General features: G+C 43.8%; 2 protein-coding genes across 2 annotated transcripts; one reads left to right on the top strand and one right to left on the bottom strand.

The window, feature by feature from the left end:
* Positions 1-11,819: 11,819 nt before the first annotated feature.
* On the top strand, positions 11,820-14,217 carry LOC125520095 (uncharacterized). Its single transcript, XM_048684935.2, has 3 exons — positions 11,820-12,310; positions 12,919-13,299; positions 13,376-14,217. Exons 1-3 carry the CDS (start codon positions 12,277-12,279, stop codon positions 13,978-13,980), a joined length of 1,020 nt encoding a protein of 339 aa, XP_048540892.1. The 5' UTR covers positions 11,820-12,276; the 3' UTR covers positions 13,981-14,217.
* Positions 14,218-14,368: 151 nt separating this feature from the next.
* LOC147990621 (uncharacterized) lies at positions 14,369-15,653 on the bottom strand. The gene is made up of 2 exons (XM_087530109.1): positions 15,171-15,653; positions 14,369-15,091 (listed from the first exon to the last, which is right to left on the bottom strand). The coding sequence occupies exons 1-2, from the start codon at positions 15,651-15,653 to the stop codon at positions 14,369-14,371; spliced, it is 1,206 nt and encodes a 401-aa protein (XP_087386235.1).
* Positions 15,654-16,213: the final 560 nt, after the last annotated feature.

The raw sequence follows: 16,213 nt of genomic DNA, 5'->3' as shown, positions 1-16,213 counted from the left end.
GCCCGAGGACCCCTTAATCCAGGACTCCCTCAGTAGCCCCTGAACCAGTCTTCAATGATGAGGTGTTCGGCGCATAGATTGTCTTTGACATTGCAAGGCAGGTCCCTCCACCGATGACTCCCAAGTAGTATGTTCGGCCTTCCATTTAATGTTACTCCCCTCGGCTTCTGTGTATCAACAACTTCAGTTTCCACGTGTCGAGCGAATGCGAGAGGTCAGGGTATTTTTGCACATAACACCCTAGCCATGCGAGGGACAGTGTCTACTTAACGAGATTGGATCCCAGATCCATTCAACATCTTGCGGAGAAAATCCTCAAAGGTTGCCAGGAAAGAACATTCCAACATGTCTAGCATCCCCAGCACCTCCTCCTGTCTCTGCGGCCCAGAGAGAGGTGAGTGGGAGAAGTGCTCTATATCCATGGTCAGCTGGAGAAGCTGCAAACGCAGGGGTTTCTCCCCCTTGCGGATTTGGTCCCTGTTCGAGCAGGGTTGGCTTCCTTCAACGGCAAAACGCAGGCGGAGGATTTCCTCAATCCATCTGCGGGGGAGCGAGTGTGCTTCGTCCCCTATCTGCTAAGGGGCATGGTATTTCCAGTTCACCCATTCCTCCGAGGGCTTCTGGAATATTATGGCCTCCAGCTGCACAACTTTACCCCAGCCTCCATCCTGCATATTGCCGGTTATGTCGCTTTATGCGAACTGTTCCTGGGTTGTGAGGCCCATTTTGATCTGTGGAGAAGGTTATTTTGTCTTGTCCCGCGTAACCACGAGGGATCGATATTTGAAGTGGGCGGATCCGAAATATGGCGCATTGCTGAGACCGGATACCTATCCGGCACACCGAAGAAAGCTTCCGAAGAGTGGACCTGTGAGTAGTTTTATATCGAGGATGTCGTACTTCCAGATCTAGTCCGGAGGGGTCTCCCTGAGTTTACAAGTGTTCCTCTGAAGAAACGCCACAGCTGGCGCCCTCGGAGCCTCGAGGAGGAAGATAGTGCGGAAGTTCGCCAACTCCTGAGTAAGATCAGGACGCTTGCCCAGTCCGGATATACGATAGCCGAAGTGATGGCGACCTCCATAGTGCGGGGGGTCCAGACACTCCAATACAAAGGACTTCCCATGTGCAACTACAATGGGGAGGATGACGCCTCTCGCTGCGGTAGGAAGGGTCCGGACACCCCTGCCGCCCTAGCCAAAATATCGGCCGAACTGTTCAAGGGTGAGGAAGAGGAGTTCCTGTGCATCACGCACAGAGAAGGATATTCCATGTACAGTCCTCCTAGCTGGGTAAGCCCCCAGCTCCCCTGCTCTACTCATTCCACTCCCCGAGCTTCGTTCAATGAATATTAACCCGTCCATTTATAACAACACTGGCGAAAGATTTCCTAGGGGCTTCACAGCCCCGCCCCGCAGCCCGAGGGCCACAATAGGGACCTTGACCCCGGATTCGAAGAAGATGCGGATATATTTGTGGTGCTCGACAATGGGACGTTTTACCAAACGAGCTATGACGGCACAGAGGTGGCCATCATCGCCGACTATCCCGGTCTTCTCCCCGCTTCACATGTAAGTAATCAGGAGACACTTTGTCCAAGAGGGTTTTTCTCATTCTTCCTCACCCACCGTACCATCCTGTGCTTAGAAGGGGAGGCGTTTGGCGTGTCATGCTGCCCCAGGGGAATCTCCAAAGAGAGCGGCTCCCACGCCGGGCAGGTCTTTGAAGAGGAAGGCAAACAGAGATACAATCGGGCCTTTCTTGAAGAGGTATGGGTTTGCAACTATGCTCTTTTAGCAATCGCGTCCAACTGTGACTCCTCTGTTCGTCTTGTATCAGGCAAAAGGCTCGACGGACTGTGTCCGAGGACCCGGCCAGTCGTACTCCTAATAGCCAGGATTCGCCCCCAGCTGAAGAGACGGGGCACGATATGGGAGTGGCGCCGGACTGTCCTTCTACCGAAGGTTCGAAAAATATGTCCGTCACCAATTCGAAAGTGGAGAGCACCATGAATCACCTGCACCGGAGGGCTGTTTTACGAAATCCCCGCTTCTCAAAAGAGGCGTTTGATGTCTTCAGCTCGGCTGATGCATACATCCGGGCTGCTCGAGATGGGCTTAAGAGAGCCACAGAGCAGCATTTGAAAGATGTGCAGGTAAGTTTACCTTGTCCGAATTTGATAACCATGTGCCAGTAGCCCCCGAGACTTGAAGCAGTTGGGACAAATGTTTTAAGGATCGTTGTATAACCAGGTTCTTACAAAGAAGAACGATCTGCTAGCCCAAGAGCTGGAGCAGTGCCGGACACAACTAACTGATGCTACCACCGAACTGGAAAAGTTCAGGAAGGCATCCTGTGGTAATATTTCCCTCCATCGAGAAAAAAAAATGATATGCCAGCTGTGTTGAAACTGCTGCTTTGTCTCATAACAGGGTCATCAGACCAATTGGAAGAGAAACTGATGGCCGCTCAATCGAGCGAAAAAGAGGCGAAGAGACAACATGCCGCAGGCGAGCGCGTTCTGACCCGTGTTAGAGAGGAGAAGAACAAACTCCAGGATTCAAACACCAAACTGGGCGAAGACCTGAAAGATGTGCAAGCCCAGCTAGCCGACTCCGTGAAGGAGAACAAAAAGCTGCGAGGCGGCATATTCAGTGCATGGTCGAATTTACCTTATAACAGTTTGGAGGTAAAAATAGCTGATATAGCCATGATTGCAGGTATGTTGACGGGCCGTCCTGAAGAGGAGGTGTCCGGATCATCAAGTGATCTTCTACAAGTGCTGTCGCAATTGCACGAGCAAGCTCGGCAGGCAATGCGGAGTGTAGCCAAGGCCTTATGGCCATCCGCCTCCTCTCCGGGGAATATGGAGGAGCTTGTAGAGCTGTTCAAGGCAGCGCGGCGGCGTATCCGACTATGGAAGATATCGGCCTGCCGGGAGGGTGCGCGAGAGGCCTGGGCCATGGTGAAAACGCGGTATACCAAGCTGGATCCAAATCACATGGCCCGGGTCAGACCGTTAGGGTTAAATGGGGAAGAAATTCCCGTTAGTTTAGTATATGACCAAGTAGAGGTGGCCGCTAGATATTCCCAACAGGATTGTAAGTTAGACCGCCTGTTGGACGGTATAGAGGAGGAATTTTTTGAGTCCTAAGTGACTATGTACTTTCCTTCTAGCTGGATTGTAAAACGATTGTCATGACCAACCTTTTCGCTTCGACCTCTCGACTCGAAGGCGTGGAGTGTTTCCAAATACCCGTGTGGCCGAATAGACCGGGGTATGCATGGAAACCAGGCGTAGGGGTCATAGTTGCTTGAATAGACAAGTTGTATCCGGCTAGTTATGTTATATTACATTATGTAAGAAACATCTTTGAGAGAGAATACTTCCGTTAAGGGTTCCTTTCCCTGGGTGTGCATGCGCTAGAGCGCATGTCCGAACTGTGATTGAAAAAATCGCAGTATATATATATACATACATAAACACTATTCTGATCACGGGATCAGAATAATATTCTGAACACAACATGAACTTCCCGAGTAACGTGCCTGACCTTCCCCGTGTGCTAGGTTGAACTTCAGCTAAAAGGTGTCCTAATGGGGCTTGCTATATACCGTTGGAAAGCCATGGACACCAGTATCATGACCCAAGTTAAATTTTTGGCAAAATGTAAGCGGTTTAAGAGCAGTTTTGAAAACCGTTTTTTCTTCGTACAAAAAATGAGAATCGTATTTTCGATCGCATTTTAAACTGTTTATCGGAATGAGGCAAATAATATGGCGTTGGAAAGCTGCTGCAAAAGCGCTTCTTCCACATGTTGAAAGTTTTCTATAATTCCCTACGGTTAAAGAGTAATTCGGAAAATCGTAGAATTTCGCAAACGGAACACCCGAGTTCGTATTTTCGATGTCATTTCTAAACGGCTAATCCAATTGAGGCAAATAATATGGCGTTGGAAACTTATGAAAATGCGCTACTTTTTCATGTTAAAAGTTTTTTCTAATTTTGAACGGTTTAAAAGTAATTTAGAAAATGGTACAAGTTCCACCGAGTTCGTATTTTTGAGCTAATTTTTTAACCGTATGTCCAAATGCAGCAAATGATGGCGTTGGAAAGATTGAAGAAATGCAAAACTTTTTTTGTATATATTGTTTCTCCTAATTCATTACGGTTTTATGTCAGTTTTGAAAATGGCTAAAAACGTATTTTTGCCGTAATTTCTACAAACTTTATCGAAATGGGGCAAATAATATACCGCTGAAAAGCTACGGAAAATGGGAAACTTTTTCATGTTGATGGTTTTCACTAATTCCTAGCCGTTTTTAAGTAATTTCAAAAACAGATAGATCATGCGTTCTGCCTTTATCGCGAAACAGATTCTTTGAAAATGCACCGCGTGTAGAACCTAAACTTCTCGGCATGTCTACTTGAACTTCACTCTGTTTTTCACGTGCTTTTTTTGCCCATAGCTATCCATCCACTCACTGGAACACTCGCCGGTATTGAGCAACTAATATACCAGTGGAAAGCTGATGTAAACACGCAACTTTTCTGTGTTGATCGTTTTTTCATACTCGCAACGATTTTAAAAGTTTTTCATCTGAAATTCATTCAGTATAGTAGTCGAACTTCCTGCTGTTTTCACGTTGAACTTCTGTGATGTATTTTCGTTTGTAATTTTCTCATCCATTCGTCCTTGTTACACAAATGATATTCCTTTTGTACAAACCTCTCTCACAATAAATTTTTTAACTTTCTCAGACGGAGGACTTGAACTGATAACAACAAAAAATTTACACTTAGTTTTTTATTCTTTTTAATACAAAATGCACACCGTGTGGTACGTAAACTTCTGGCAGTTCTCAATCCGAACTTCTCTCGGTTACGTGAAAATATCTGAGTTTTTTTTATGAATTTTTAATCTGATTTTCTAAATCCTTTTTATGAATTTTGAAGCACTCTATTTTTAAAAGTTGAACTTCTTGTTATTTTATTTTTGAATTTCTTGTTTTCATTCTTTAATAACGAGGAAAATCTGAGTTTTCTATAATCATCGAACTTCTCCATCTTTTTAATATGGACTTCCTGGTTTTATTTCTTAAACCTTTTTACGAAATTTTGAAGCGCTCTATTATTAAAAGTTGAACTTCTCGTTATTTAATTTTTTGAACTTCTTGTTTCCATTCTTTAATAACGAGGAAAATCTGAGTTTTCTATAATCATTGAACTTCTCCATCTTTTTAATATGGACTTCCTAGTTTTATTTCTTAATCTTTTTATGAAATTTTGAAGCGCTTTATTATTAAAACTTGAACTTCTTTGTTATTTAATTTTTGAACTTCTTGTTTCCATTCTTTAATAACGAGGAAAACCTTGCCTTTTATTCCTTTTTTCATATTAAACACACACCATGTTGTACATTAACTTTTTCCATTTTCATAATTTAAAATTTTTATTTTCTTTTTTGAAATCAAATTGCTATCAAATAATAACTGAACTTCTTTATGGATTGAGAGAATTATTTTAAAACGCAAAAGGAAATAATTTCTTTTTGTGTTTTCGAACATGGAAATACAAAGTAAACCTCTCTCGCAAATTTTTTTGAACTTCACCGGACAGACCACTTGAACTTCTTTCAACAAACCTTTTGGGCTTTTATTTTTCAATACTTTTATTTCTTACCAGAAATGGAATCCTTGCAGTACTTGAACTTATTGTTGTTTTCACTATGAACTTCTGTCGCATTTTTGTGTATACGCCGAATTACATGCAATTGAAGGTCGAACGTCACTTTTTGCCATTTTAAAACATGTAATTGGAGGTCGAACGCCCCGCAATATAAATTCTGAACCATGCACAGAGGTGCACTTGAACTTCTTGCAGCAAATCTGAGTTTTTTTATACATCTCGAACTTCTCTGTTATTTTGAATTGAACTTCTTATTCTTATTCTTAGAAAAAAATGTTTTCAAATAAGCATGAAACATTTTTTAAAATTGAACCTCACACATATATTTTTCCTAAAAATGGAAAGAATTTCAGTTTCCGTAAACATCAAAATACTCCTTTTTTTAAGATTGGAACTTCTTTAATTTTATTCTTTAGTAACGAAGAGAAACCTGTCTTTTTTATAAATATTGAACTTCTCTATTTTTATAATTTGGATTTCTTGGTTTATTTGAAATACTTTCTTTTTCCATTTTTTGAAACCGTAAAACAATGTTCTTTTTATAAGAAATAAGAATCAAAGTCATGTGTTATGTCACTTTGAACTTTTGGCTATCCATTTTCAATAATGGGAAAATCCATGGGAACTTTTTTTTGTATAGTGATAACATTTTCTTTGAACTCTCTATTTTATCAAATTTGAACTTCTCAACTAAACACATTTATAGTTGAAGCTTGTTTTTCTTCATGTTATATAACCATCGAACTTCCGTGTTATCTTAATTTGAACTTCTTGGTTTTTATTCTTTAGGAACTGAATAAATCCAAGTTATGAACACTGAACTACTCAGTTATTTTAATTTGAACTTCTAGGTTTTTTAGAAACGGAGAAATTTTGTTTTTTCAAAAACATTTTAAACTACACTATATTTTTAGTTTCACCTTCCCGACTTTCTAATAAATATTGAACTTCTCGGTTATTTAAATTTGAACTTCATGTTTTTTTATTTAGAAGCAAGGAATCCCTTTTTTATGAATTTTTATTTTCGTAAAACTTTTTTTGGATTGATTGGTTAATCTTACTCAAAAAACATAATGTTGTTTTATTTTCCAAACTTGCTTTGTTTCATGTGGTGATCATGTTTGATATTTTGTGTTGTGATACTTTTCCTTCCTTTTGTTCTCCTTGTGAAGTTTTTCTTTGCAAAAAGATGAACTTCTCGCACGAATTTTACATGTGTTTGTCTTAAAAAATGTTTATGTTTTATTTGTGTTACCATTTTTTCTCCATCAAAGTTCCTGATGTTTTCATATATGAATTACTTGGGCATTTTTATTATAAAAAGCTAGGTTTCATATATACAAAAGGTCGTGAGAACTTTTTCTCTCCAGCAACATACAAATTTCTCAAGCAATGTTTCCACATCAGTTGACAAATCTCAAATTTTGATTATACAAAGTAGATAGAAACACATATATTTGAATGGGTGTACTGGATAACCAATTCATCATCCACACGTGCATACAGAAGCACATGAGATCTGCACCAACGTACTCATGAACAATGCACTCATTTACAATCAATTCATCATCAAAGTACTATGCTCCTGGTTGCACGGATTCAAGAAAGAGGGAGGGTACGTAACTCGCGTGCTTGTAGCACTAGCAGGCAGCAGCAACTCACACGCTGGAGAGCATGAGTTGTTGCTCGACGCAACCAGGTGGGCAGCAGAGGCTGCGTCGCGTAATGTAGGTGCAGAAATCTGAATTGTTCAGAGAAAAGTGAGAACACTGAACCTGTAGCTTGATAGAATCTGAACTTCACAATTTTTCATTTCCACATCCGAAGGCCGGAGCCCTAACAACGGCATGAATGGAGATGGCCACGACTCGGTGGGCGAGATGGGGGGGGGGGAGTCCGGTGATGGCCACGACTTGGTGGGCGAGATGGTAATGAGAAGGTCAGAGAGAGTTGGCAGGGAAGGTCACTGGTCGTGGCTGGCTTCCTGTGACTCAAGAAGCAAAGAACTTGGGGGAGGAGCACGGAAGATTAGACGGGGATAGGTTGTGGACCTCCAGCTTGCTTCCTGGCATGGCGGCTGTGGGAGATGGACAGGACAACCGCTAACATTTTTCAGAAGACCGGGGATGCACCCGCATATGGACGTGACCGGTGAGGCGCTGTTGAACCGGGTGGCGGCACGAGCAGGAACCGAGCAGCGGCGAGCAGGTGGTGGAGGCGGCGGCACAAGCAGGAACCGAGCAGCGGCGAGCAGGTGGTGGAGGCGGCGGCACGAGCAGGAACCAAGCAGCGACGAGCAGGTGGTGGAGGTGGCGGCATGAGCAGGAACCGTTTGCCGGGGAGGAAGGTGGGGGAGGCGGCCCGTCTGCCAAGGAGGAAGGTGGGGGAGGAAGGCTCGGTCCGGCGACGATGCACAATGGCTGTGTCGCGCCGGCGGCCGTCGGGTGGCTGGGAAGGCGGCGGCGAGCCCGATGGATGGGGGCGGCGGCGGGGAGCTCGGTGGATGGCAGCGGCAGCGGTCGGGAAGCGGCGCGCGGGGCGGCGGCCGGGGAGCGGGGCCGCGGCCGAGGAGAGGCGTCGGGCGCGGCCGATGAGAGGGGAGGGAGTTCGATGGCGATGGGATCGGGGGAGGTTGGGGACGAGCAGTGGTGGGGTGGGTCTTTTTTTCTGCAGCGGGTTCGGGAGTTCGCGAGCACCCAGATCGCTGCTATATAGGGCGCGCCGTGATCCAAAAAACTATTCTGATCCCATGATCAGAATAGTGCTACTATATATATATACATACATATATATTACATTTCCGCGAGCATACTAGCGTATATATACAGCCCGTCTATTCTGATAATATTATCAGAATAGTTATATACGGCCCGTCTATTCTGATAATATTATCAGAATAGTTATTCTGATAACACTTCCGCACTGCATGCTCAACGCAAGGGCACTGCACTTTCTTTAGCAAGAGCACTGCATTACAGAAACTAGTGAACTTCGTTTCGAAAAAAACTGCGTGTAGTGTTTTTTTGGTACAATTTTCGCTCTAATTTTTTAACCGTTTATCGAAACGAGGCGTGTAATATACCGTTGGAAAGCTACAGATTAGGCGCAACTTCGCCATGTTGAACACTTTTCGAGATTCCCCGCGGTTTAAGAGCAGTTTCATAAACGGTGCGGCCCACAAAGAGTGGCAGCGAGCGTTTTTTCGCATTTTTTTCTAAACCGCTTGTCGGAATGAGGCAAATGATACACCGTTCGATAGATATAGTGGAGGCGCATCTTTTTCATAACTATTGTTTTCTCTAATTCGTTACGGTTTAAGAGCAGTTTCAAATTTACTAAATCGCGGAATTCTCTTTTTTTTTTGAAATTTTTGCAATTTTTGGTACTGTTTTCCCTCTAGTTTTTGAACCGTTTGTCAAAACAAGACGTGTAGTACTTCGTCAGAAAGCTATGGACAAGGCACACCTTTTATATGTAGAAATGGTTTTGAGATTCCTTACAGTTTTAAGTTAATTTTGAAAATCGTGTGGCGGACGACGAGAGGCAGCGGTCGTTTTTCGCGAAATTTTTACAAACCGGTTATCGAAACAATTCAAATGATATGCCGTTGGAAAGATATCGACGAGACACAACTTTTTCATGTAGAACACTCTCTCTAATTCCTTACGGTTTAGGAGCAGTTTTGAATTTACCGAAATACGGACACTCTGTTTTTCGCAACACCCAAATCGACGTGGGTACTTCATCCGACTAAAAACTGCACTGCATCGGACGAAAAACCGCAGTGCATCAGACGCGTTAGAGAACTACATGGTTTATTTTATTCAAACGTAATTTTTTTAAGGACGAGAAAGTAGAGTGCACTTCACATCGGGTGTAAATGAACCACAACACTATTAAGAAGTGAACCGCATTACTTTTTTTCGCTTTCGTAACAATTTTTTTGCATTACGGGATGAACAACATCACACGTCCGACCACACTGCGTCAGAATGAAAACTGCACTGCATCAGACGGGCAAGCGAGCTGCATAATTTCTTTTTGTCGGACGTAATTTTTCTCATACGAGTTTTTGTTGTCTTTTTTTACCTTTTTGATGAACGAGAGTGGAATGCAGAGATGAGGCAAGTGAACTGCGACAAATATCGTAGTGGACCACATTATTTTTTAGTTGTTTCGCTAAAAAAAATTGCACTTCCACGATGTGCGCAAGTGAACGGCATCACTCTCAAAAGCGAACCACATCCAAGGACCAAACGGACTATAGACGTTGATGTAGCCAACTAATTTTTGAAACACGAAACATTTTTTGCATTTCATACATAGGGATAATGAAACATATTCTTTTTAGAAAAACTGAGTGCACTTCAAAAAAAATCTCCAAAAAATGCAACACATGGATGGACTAAACTGCGTCACCCAACTTTATCATAAAAAATGTACTCCACACCCATGCCCCAAGGAGAAACACCGCCGCACTGCACCACCTCAAAACACAAATAGAAGTCAAGTAGTGGACTACACGCCCATGCTGCCTGAACCACGAGCCACTCACCAATGAGCTGCATGTCTTTGACGAAGAAGAATTCACTGACGCCCATACTGCAAGGTGGCGTGGAGTCGAGGAGGGCACACACCCACTGTGCACGCTGGAGTCGTGGTGCATTGCATCACTATGGTCGTGCTGCTCGAGTGGCGGAGTACTAGCCAAGCAAACTGCAAACAACATTTACACTAAACCACATCTGAGCATCACAAAAAGGTCGTCGCTGAAGCCGTGCACTCAGCAGGTGCTTGTAGCCATCATCGACTCCCCACGGAGTACACTTCTGTACTGTGAGTCGAACATCAACATGATTCGTCAGTAGCAAGTGCTCCTTCAACTGAATGGGTTGACAGAGGCTACCCCCATGGGTGCTGGACGCCGACCGCGTTGCGCCAACCGCAAGCTATAGTGGACTGCATGCCCGTGCTGTGCCAACCGCAAGCCGCTCGCTGGTGAGATGCAAGTCCTTACTGAAGAAGTTTTCGTTGTCGCGCTGTACTGGAAGGTCGCGTGCCGCCCAACTTCAGTGGTCGCTGCCTGTGACTTGCTCGTCGTCCTCCTGGTGGATGTTGGAGAAGAAGAAAAGAGTTAGAATGGGGAGAAGCGGAGACAGAAGTGGTTGTTGGGCCAGATCCGGCAGCCATGGACCATGGTGGTGGATTGATAGAGGGTGGCTCTTGGAATGCGACATGACCTATAGAAGGGGAGAACAAGAGAAAGTCGCACCGTCAAATTTTTCTGCACGCAAGTGCTTCGCGAACTGCACAAGCGGAGTAGTGTGTATTGCAATTCCTCATTGGACGCACTTGTATGCAAGCACGCACTGCCGCACTACACAATCAGCGGGCTATGAGCTGCACGCGCTGGAAACATGGACCGAGGGCGACCTTCAGCGGTGTGAACTGCACCATTTGTGGACGGCCACGCACTGCAACGGTGGGAGATGGGCACTGCACGCGAGGCCTCCCTCCACCTCCACGCTGGTCGTGCTCCTACTGGAGATCAGCCTGGCCGGCGGCGCCGGCCAAACCTCCCCCAACCCCGGATCCATAGTTCCACATCGCCCCCGCGGGAATCAGGTGGCGACGCTGGAGGAAGGAGGTGGGTCGGGCCACCGTGGTGGTTGGTGGATGTTGTGGATCAGGGGCGCGCTGGATCCGGGCGAGGTGGTCCGTTGGCAGGCTTGCAGCGGTGCCTGGGTGAGCGCGACTATGCGTGTGGGACGGCGGCGACCGTTGCATCACGGTTGGGCAGTTGGTCATGGCACGACGGCGCATGGGTGGGTCACGACGTAGGGGGTCACCGGATCTGCAGGTGGCAGGCAACGGGATCAAGTGGCGAAGGAGCGTGGCTGCTTTGGCCTGGTCAAGGCGACAGCGCCCCGTGTCGGAGGAAGGTGGAGGGGATCGCCGGGCGGAACTACTGCTGGCGGCATAGGAAGTCCAGGTGGACCCGTGGATGGTGCGGGAGGGGATTGGGGGGCGACGGTGGTGAGATGTGTTAGGGAAGTTGGGTCGTGGGACGTGCGGGGAAGAAGGCGGGTAGTGCGGGGGTGGGTGCGCTCCGGGGGTGGGTGGTGGATGTGGTTCCGGTCGGGGACGAAGGAGTGTTATCAGAATAAGCCAGTTGATGTGCAAAATAAGGTCTTAAGGCTGCGTTTGGCAGCAAGGTTTTTTTAAAGTTTTCGGAGAATACTGCGGTATCTGAAGAAAACCATGGTTTTGAAAACTTTGATGTGTTTGGCTTCAGAAAAACTGAAGTTCTATAAACCAGAGTATCTCAGAAACCAAGGTATTTTTGCTGTTTCGGAAAAAGAGGTCCCGAGCTCTTTTTTCTAAACCGAATGGCGCAGTTGACGTCCCCGTCTATATCCAGATGAGATCGCCTCCTACTTTTCCTCTGACTGTTATCTCGCTAACGAATTCGATTATATCTCCTGCTTATTAGCTGATTCTGTTTGATTCACGTACGTTCTCTTCTCAGGTGCTTCTTCTTCCAGCCAGCATCACCTGCAAGTCTCCGTCTCCCATCTCCTCCATCGGCCATGAGTCAATCAAGCCCACCACCAGGGAAAAAAGGTATGCGCTCATCTATGCCCTTTCCGATGAATGCAATACTGCCACAAGGGGCGGCATATTGAATTTACTCCATGCTGATCTTCCAAGGAGTAGATGTCAATGTGGGCTAATACGAGGGCAGTGATTAGTTTCCAGTGATCTTCCAAGCTTCTTGCTTCTCGGTCGTGTACTTGTATGCCTATTAATTTCTGGCAAGTAGCGCATGTCTTGAGTAGTTCATGGAGTAGATCGATTGGTCTGTCTGAAGAACACTCGTACACACAAGGCTTTGCTAGGTAGCCAATGCAGTACCAACGGCGCACGTACACGCACATATAATTTTGGCCGGACTGAAAGTACACGCACATATAGAAAAAAATATGATGGCAACACTCCTAAGATTGCATTGCTTTAATCTAGTTGATTAATGAACTAGATGTACGTCCTGGTTAAATTAATCTTGCTATTGAATGCTGGCTGATTGATCTATTTCTTGCACTTGTCTAGTTAGCTCAGCATCTAACTGTAGTCATGTTGAGTAGGTACATCATCTTTACTTGGCGACGCATCATATTGTCTTGCTATGATTATATGCCAATCTTCAACTAACAATTAAAAAACAATTGCAGAGCCAAAAAAGGACAGAGCAGCATGGACTAATAGTTGCTTAGCTTTTCTAGTGTCAATGATGAAAGAGTACTCAGATGTGGGGAAGTACCATGGCCAAAATGGGTGGACAAAGGAAGGATGGCAGGCTATGAAAGACCGATTAAATGCGAGACCTCCTGGAGCTAATTTTACTGTTCAACAGCTGAAAGATAGGGAGCAAAGGCTCAAGAAGGAACTGAATGTCGTCAAGTCTATTGTGGAAAAGAGTGGATTTGGTTGGGATCCCAAGAACAAAGTTCCAACGGCTTTAGATGAAAAATGGGAGGAGCTATCAAGTGAACAGCGCAAGTGGAGGCACAAACCATTCCCATACTATGATGTTCTATATGAAATTCACGAAGGTTTGTTTCTGACAATGATTAAAATTAAGAAGTTAATCCTATCATGTCACTTATTAGTCACCTAATTTGTATGCAGGTAAAATGGCAGAAGGCAAGCATTGCAAAAGGACAACTGATGGTACTGAAGAGAGGTACAAGAATATGTCCCAGCTTCCTGAACATGGAACCTATACTGATGATGTTATGAGGGCTGCTAGTATGGATACTCCTGAGGCAACACTATCTGCTCCGGGATCAGCAATCCCAGAATATGACTGGGGTGGAAATATATATGGTGATGATGTTGATTTATCATATGGTGGATATTCAGAACCTCTAGGGAGTAATGAAAATCATGTTTCAGCAGTAGAAGATTTAACAAGTGTGGATTCACCTCGAAGGAAGAGGCTTCAGAATTCAAAAGGATCTGATGATAGAAGTGACAAAACTAAGGGGAAAAGAGGCAAGGACATTGTGTTGTCCAACTTGGTTTCTGTGAGGGAAGAAGAAATGCAGACTTATAAGGAAATGAAGACAAAGCAAATTGACAGCTACAAGGAAATCAAGATGGCCCAAATGGAAAGGAATGACCCCAAAAATGATCCTTATGGCATGCCAAACTGTATTCAGAAACTTAAAACATTGGGACTCACTCCAAGTGACCAGCACAAGATGATTAACCATCTGAAGAAGATATGCTAAACCGTCAAACATTCATGGAAGTAGACAATGATGTTCTTTCCGTGATTATCAAAGAAGTGGTGGCCCCGCATGTCTGAAGGTTACCAAAGCAGGAGACATTTTATTTAATCATGTTACCATTTCATTATACGTTCGTTCAGTGTCATCTTTCATGAATCGTTGCCAATTAAGTAGTATCATGTTTCTTTCTATATTGTGAATAAAGGAAGCACAATAACTCTATTGATTCTTTTTATTCATTCCTCGTATAGAATATTAATATTCTGCATATTTTATTGTACTCATGAGACATCCAACCTACCGGAAAAAAATTGCTAAAATAAATGAATTTATTTTATTCAGTACACTTCTGAACAAAAACATATATAAAAAGGAGAGCAAATGAAAGTCATGCAGTATTTCTTCTAGTCCGTCTGAGATAGTCTTGATAGTCATTCCACATGGCATTGGCTATTTCATCCCTTTTTGTGCTACCTGGTGCTCGTCGCTCATTGAGAGAATGTATGTCATTTGTATACTTCATATCTCCACTTGGAACATCAATTATTTTTACTGGATCAATCTCTAATTCAACTTGGTCCAACCATTGTTCGCCACCCTCATTACTACAAATGAAATTATGAAGAGCACAACATGCTATCGCAATTTCTGCTTGCGAGTCGATGGGGTATTGCGATGCACATTTTAGTATAGGGAAACGCTTCTTCAGAACTCCAATTATACGCTCAACATGATTACAAAGTTGTGCATGCCTTAGGTTGAATAGTTCTCGAGGATTCTGCGGCCGCTGATTGCATTTAGCCTGCTCCACCAAATGGTACCTTACATTGCGATATGGTGCAATAAAATTAGGCATATTCGCATAACCAGCATCCACCAAATAAAACTTTCCTTCGGGGACACAGAAGTTATTTTCAAGAGCATCTTGTAGAACACGAGCGTCAGAAGCGGAACCTTCCCATCCGCTGCTGACATGGACGAAATGATTATCAAAATCACATGCAACCATAACATTTTGTGACAGTGTTCCCTTTCTGTTACGATATGGATCTTGGTCATTTGGAGATATGCTAATTGGAATATGTGTTCCATCTATTGCTCCAATACAATCCTACAAAAAAATTACATACAATGAAAACTTTGTATTTATATATGGTTATAGCACTGAGGGGTTAAAAGGTGAATAATACCTTGAAATATGGCATAAATTTTGTATTGCTTGCAACTTTGAGAGGAACATTAATTGGAGGCAACTGTATTATACTTCCTGACAATATCATGAGGGCGTTCAACACAATATGGAAATAGCGACTTATGACCTCACCACTATGCTGAAATTGCCCTTGGAGTGTACGATTGGTTGCATTCTTTGAAACGGCATATAAAAATATGCCTACTTGTTCTTCCACTGAGACAAAATTTGTATCTCTTAGATGGCATCTTTCTCGAAGGCACTGGACTAAGTTACCAAAAATATACTGCTCCATCCAAAAATCTCGTTTGCATCTCAATTCATGACCTTCTAGAACTTCTCGCACGTACCGATCTCCCGTAAGGATGGATGTATGTATACGTGTGTGGTTGGCCGAGCTTCTATCATTAGCATACAAAGCTTCGATGATAGCTAATTCATCATCTTCTCTACGTTTGCGCATCAAAAAATTACCCAACATTCTGATTGACAATATAACACACCTACACAAATATGCATATGACATCTTAGGTATACACTTTCCTAGATCCCCCAACCCTCGAAAAAAATGATTGATAATAGAACATACCTGCTAACTTCCTGTAGATCACATTTGTAAATCAGGAGAAACTTGTTGTGTGAAGACTAGAATATCTTGTGATTGTGTGTTCGTTTGAAGAGGGGTATATATAGGTGGATTAGTTCAAGTCTTCAACGCTAGTGGACCAAGCAAAGGCCATACGTGATTCTAGGATAGACATATTCTAGGTTAGGTGACATGCATGTAGATGCAGCAGAGATATACATTTTCTATAGATCCTAGCATCTAGGTCGGGTGGACGTGTGCATGCATGGCGGCTGCATGCAACCAGCCACCGTTAGCAGCAGCTAAATATTCAGTCATGCATGCTAAATACCTGGTCAAAACTTTGATAAAACAACACCAGCCAAACACATGTAAAAACTGAGAAAAGCGTTGGTTTTTAGAAACTGCGGTATTACTTGCCCACCGATGGGAATACTTTGGTTTTCAATTACAAC

This window comes from Triticum urartu, chromosome 1A, assembly GCF_056163025.1.
Source record: "Triticum urartu cultivar PI428250 chromosome 1A, HENAU_Tu73, whole genome shotgun sequence".
Lineage (NCBI taxonomy): Eukaryota > Viridiplantae > Streptophyta > Magnoliopsida > Poales > Poaceae > Triticum > Triticum urartu.
Note: the sequence above shows the minus strand (reverse complement) of the source record. Positions and strands in the feature narration are given on the sequence as shown.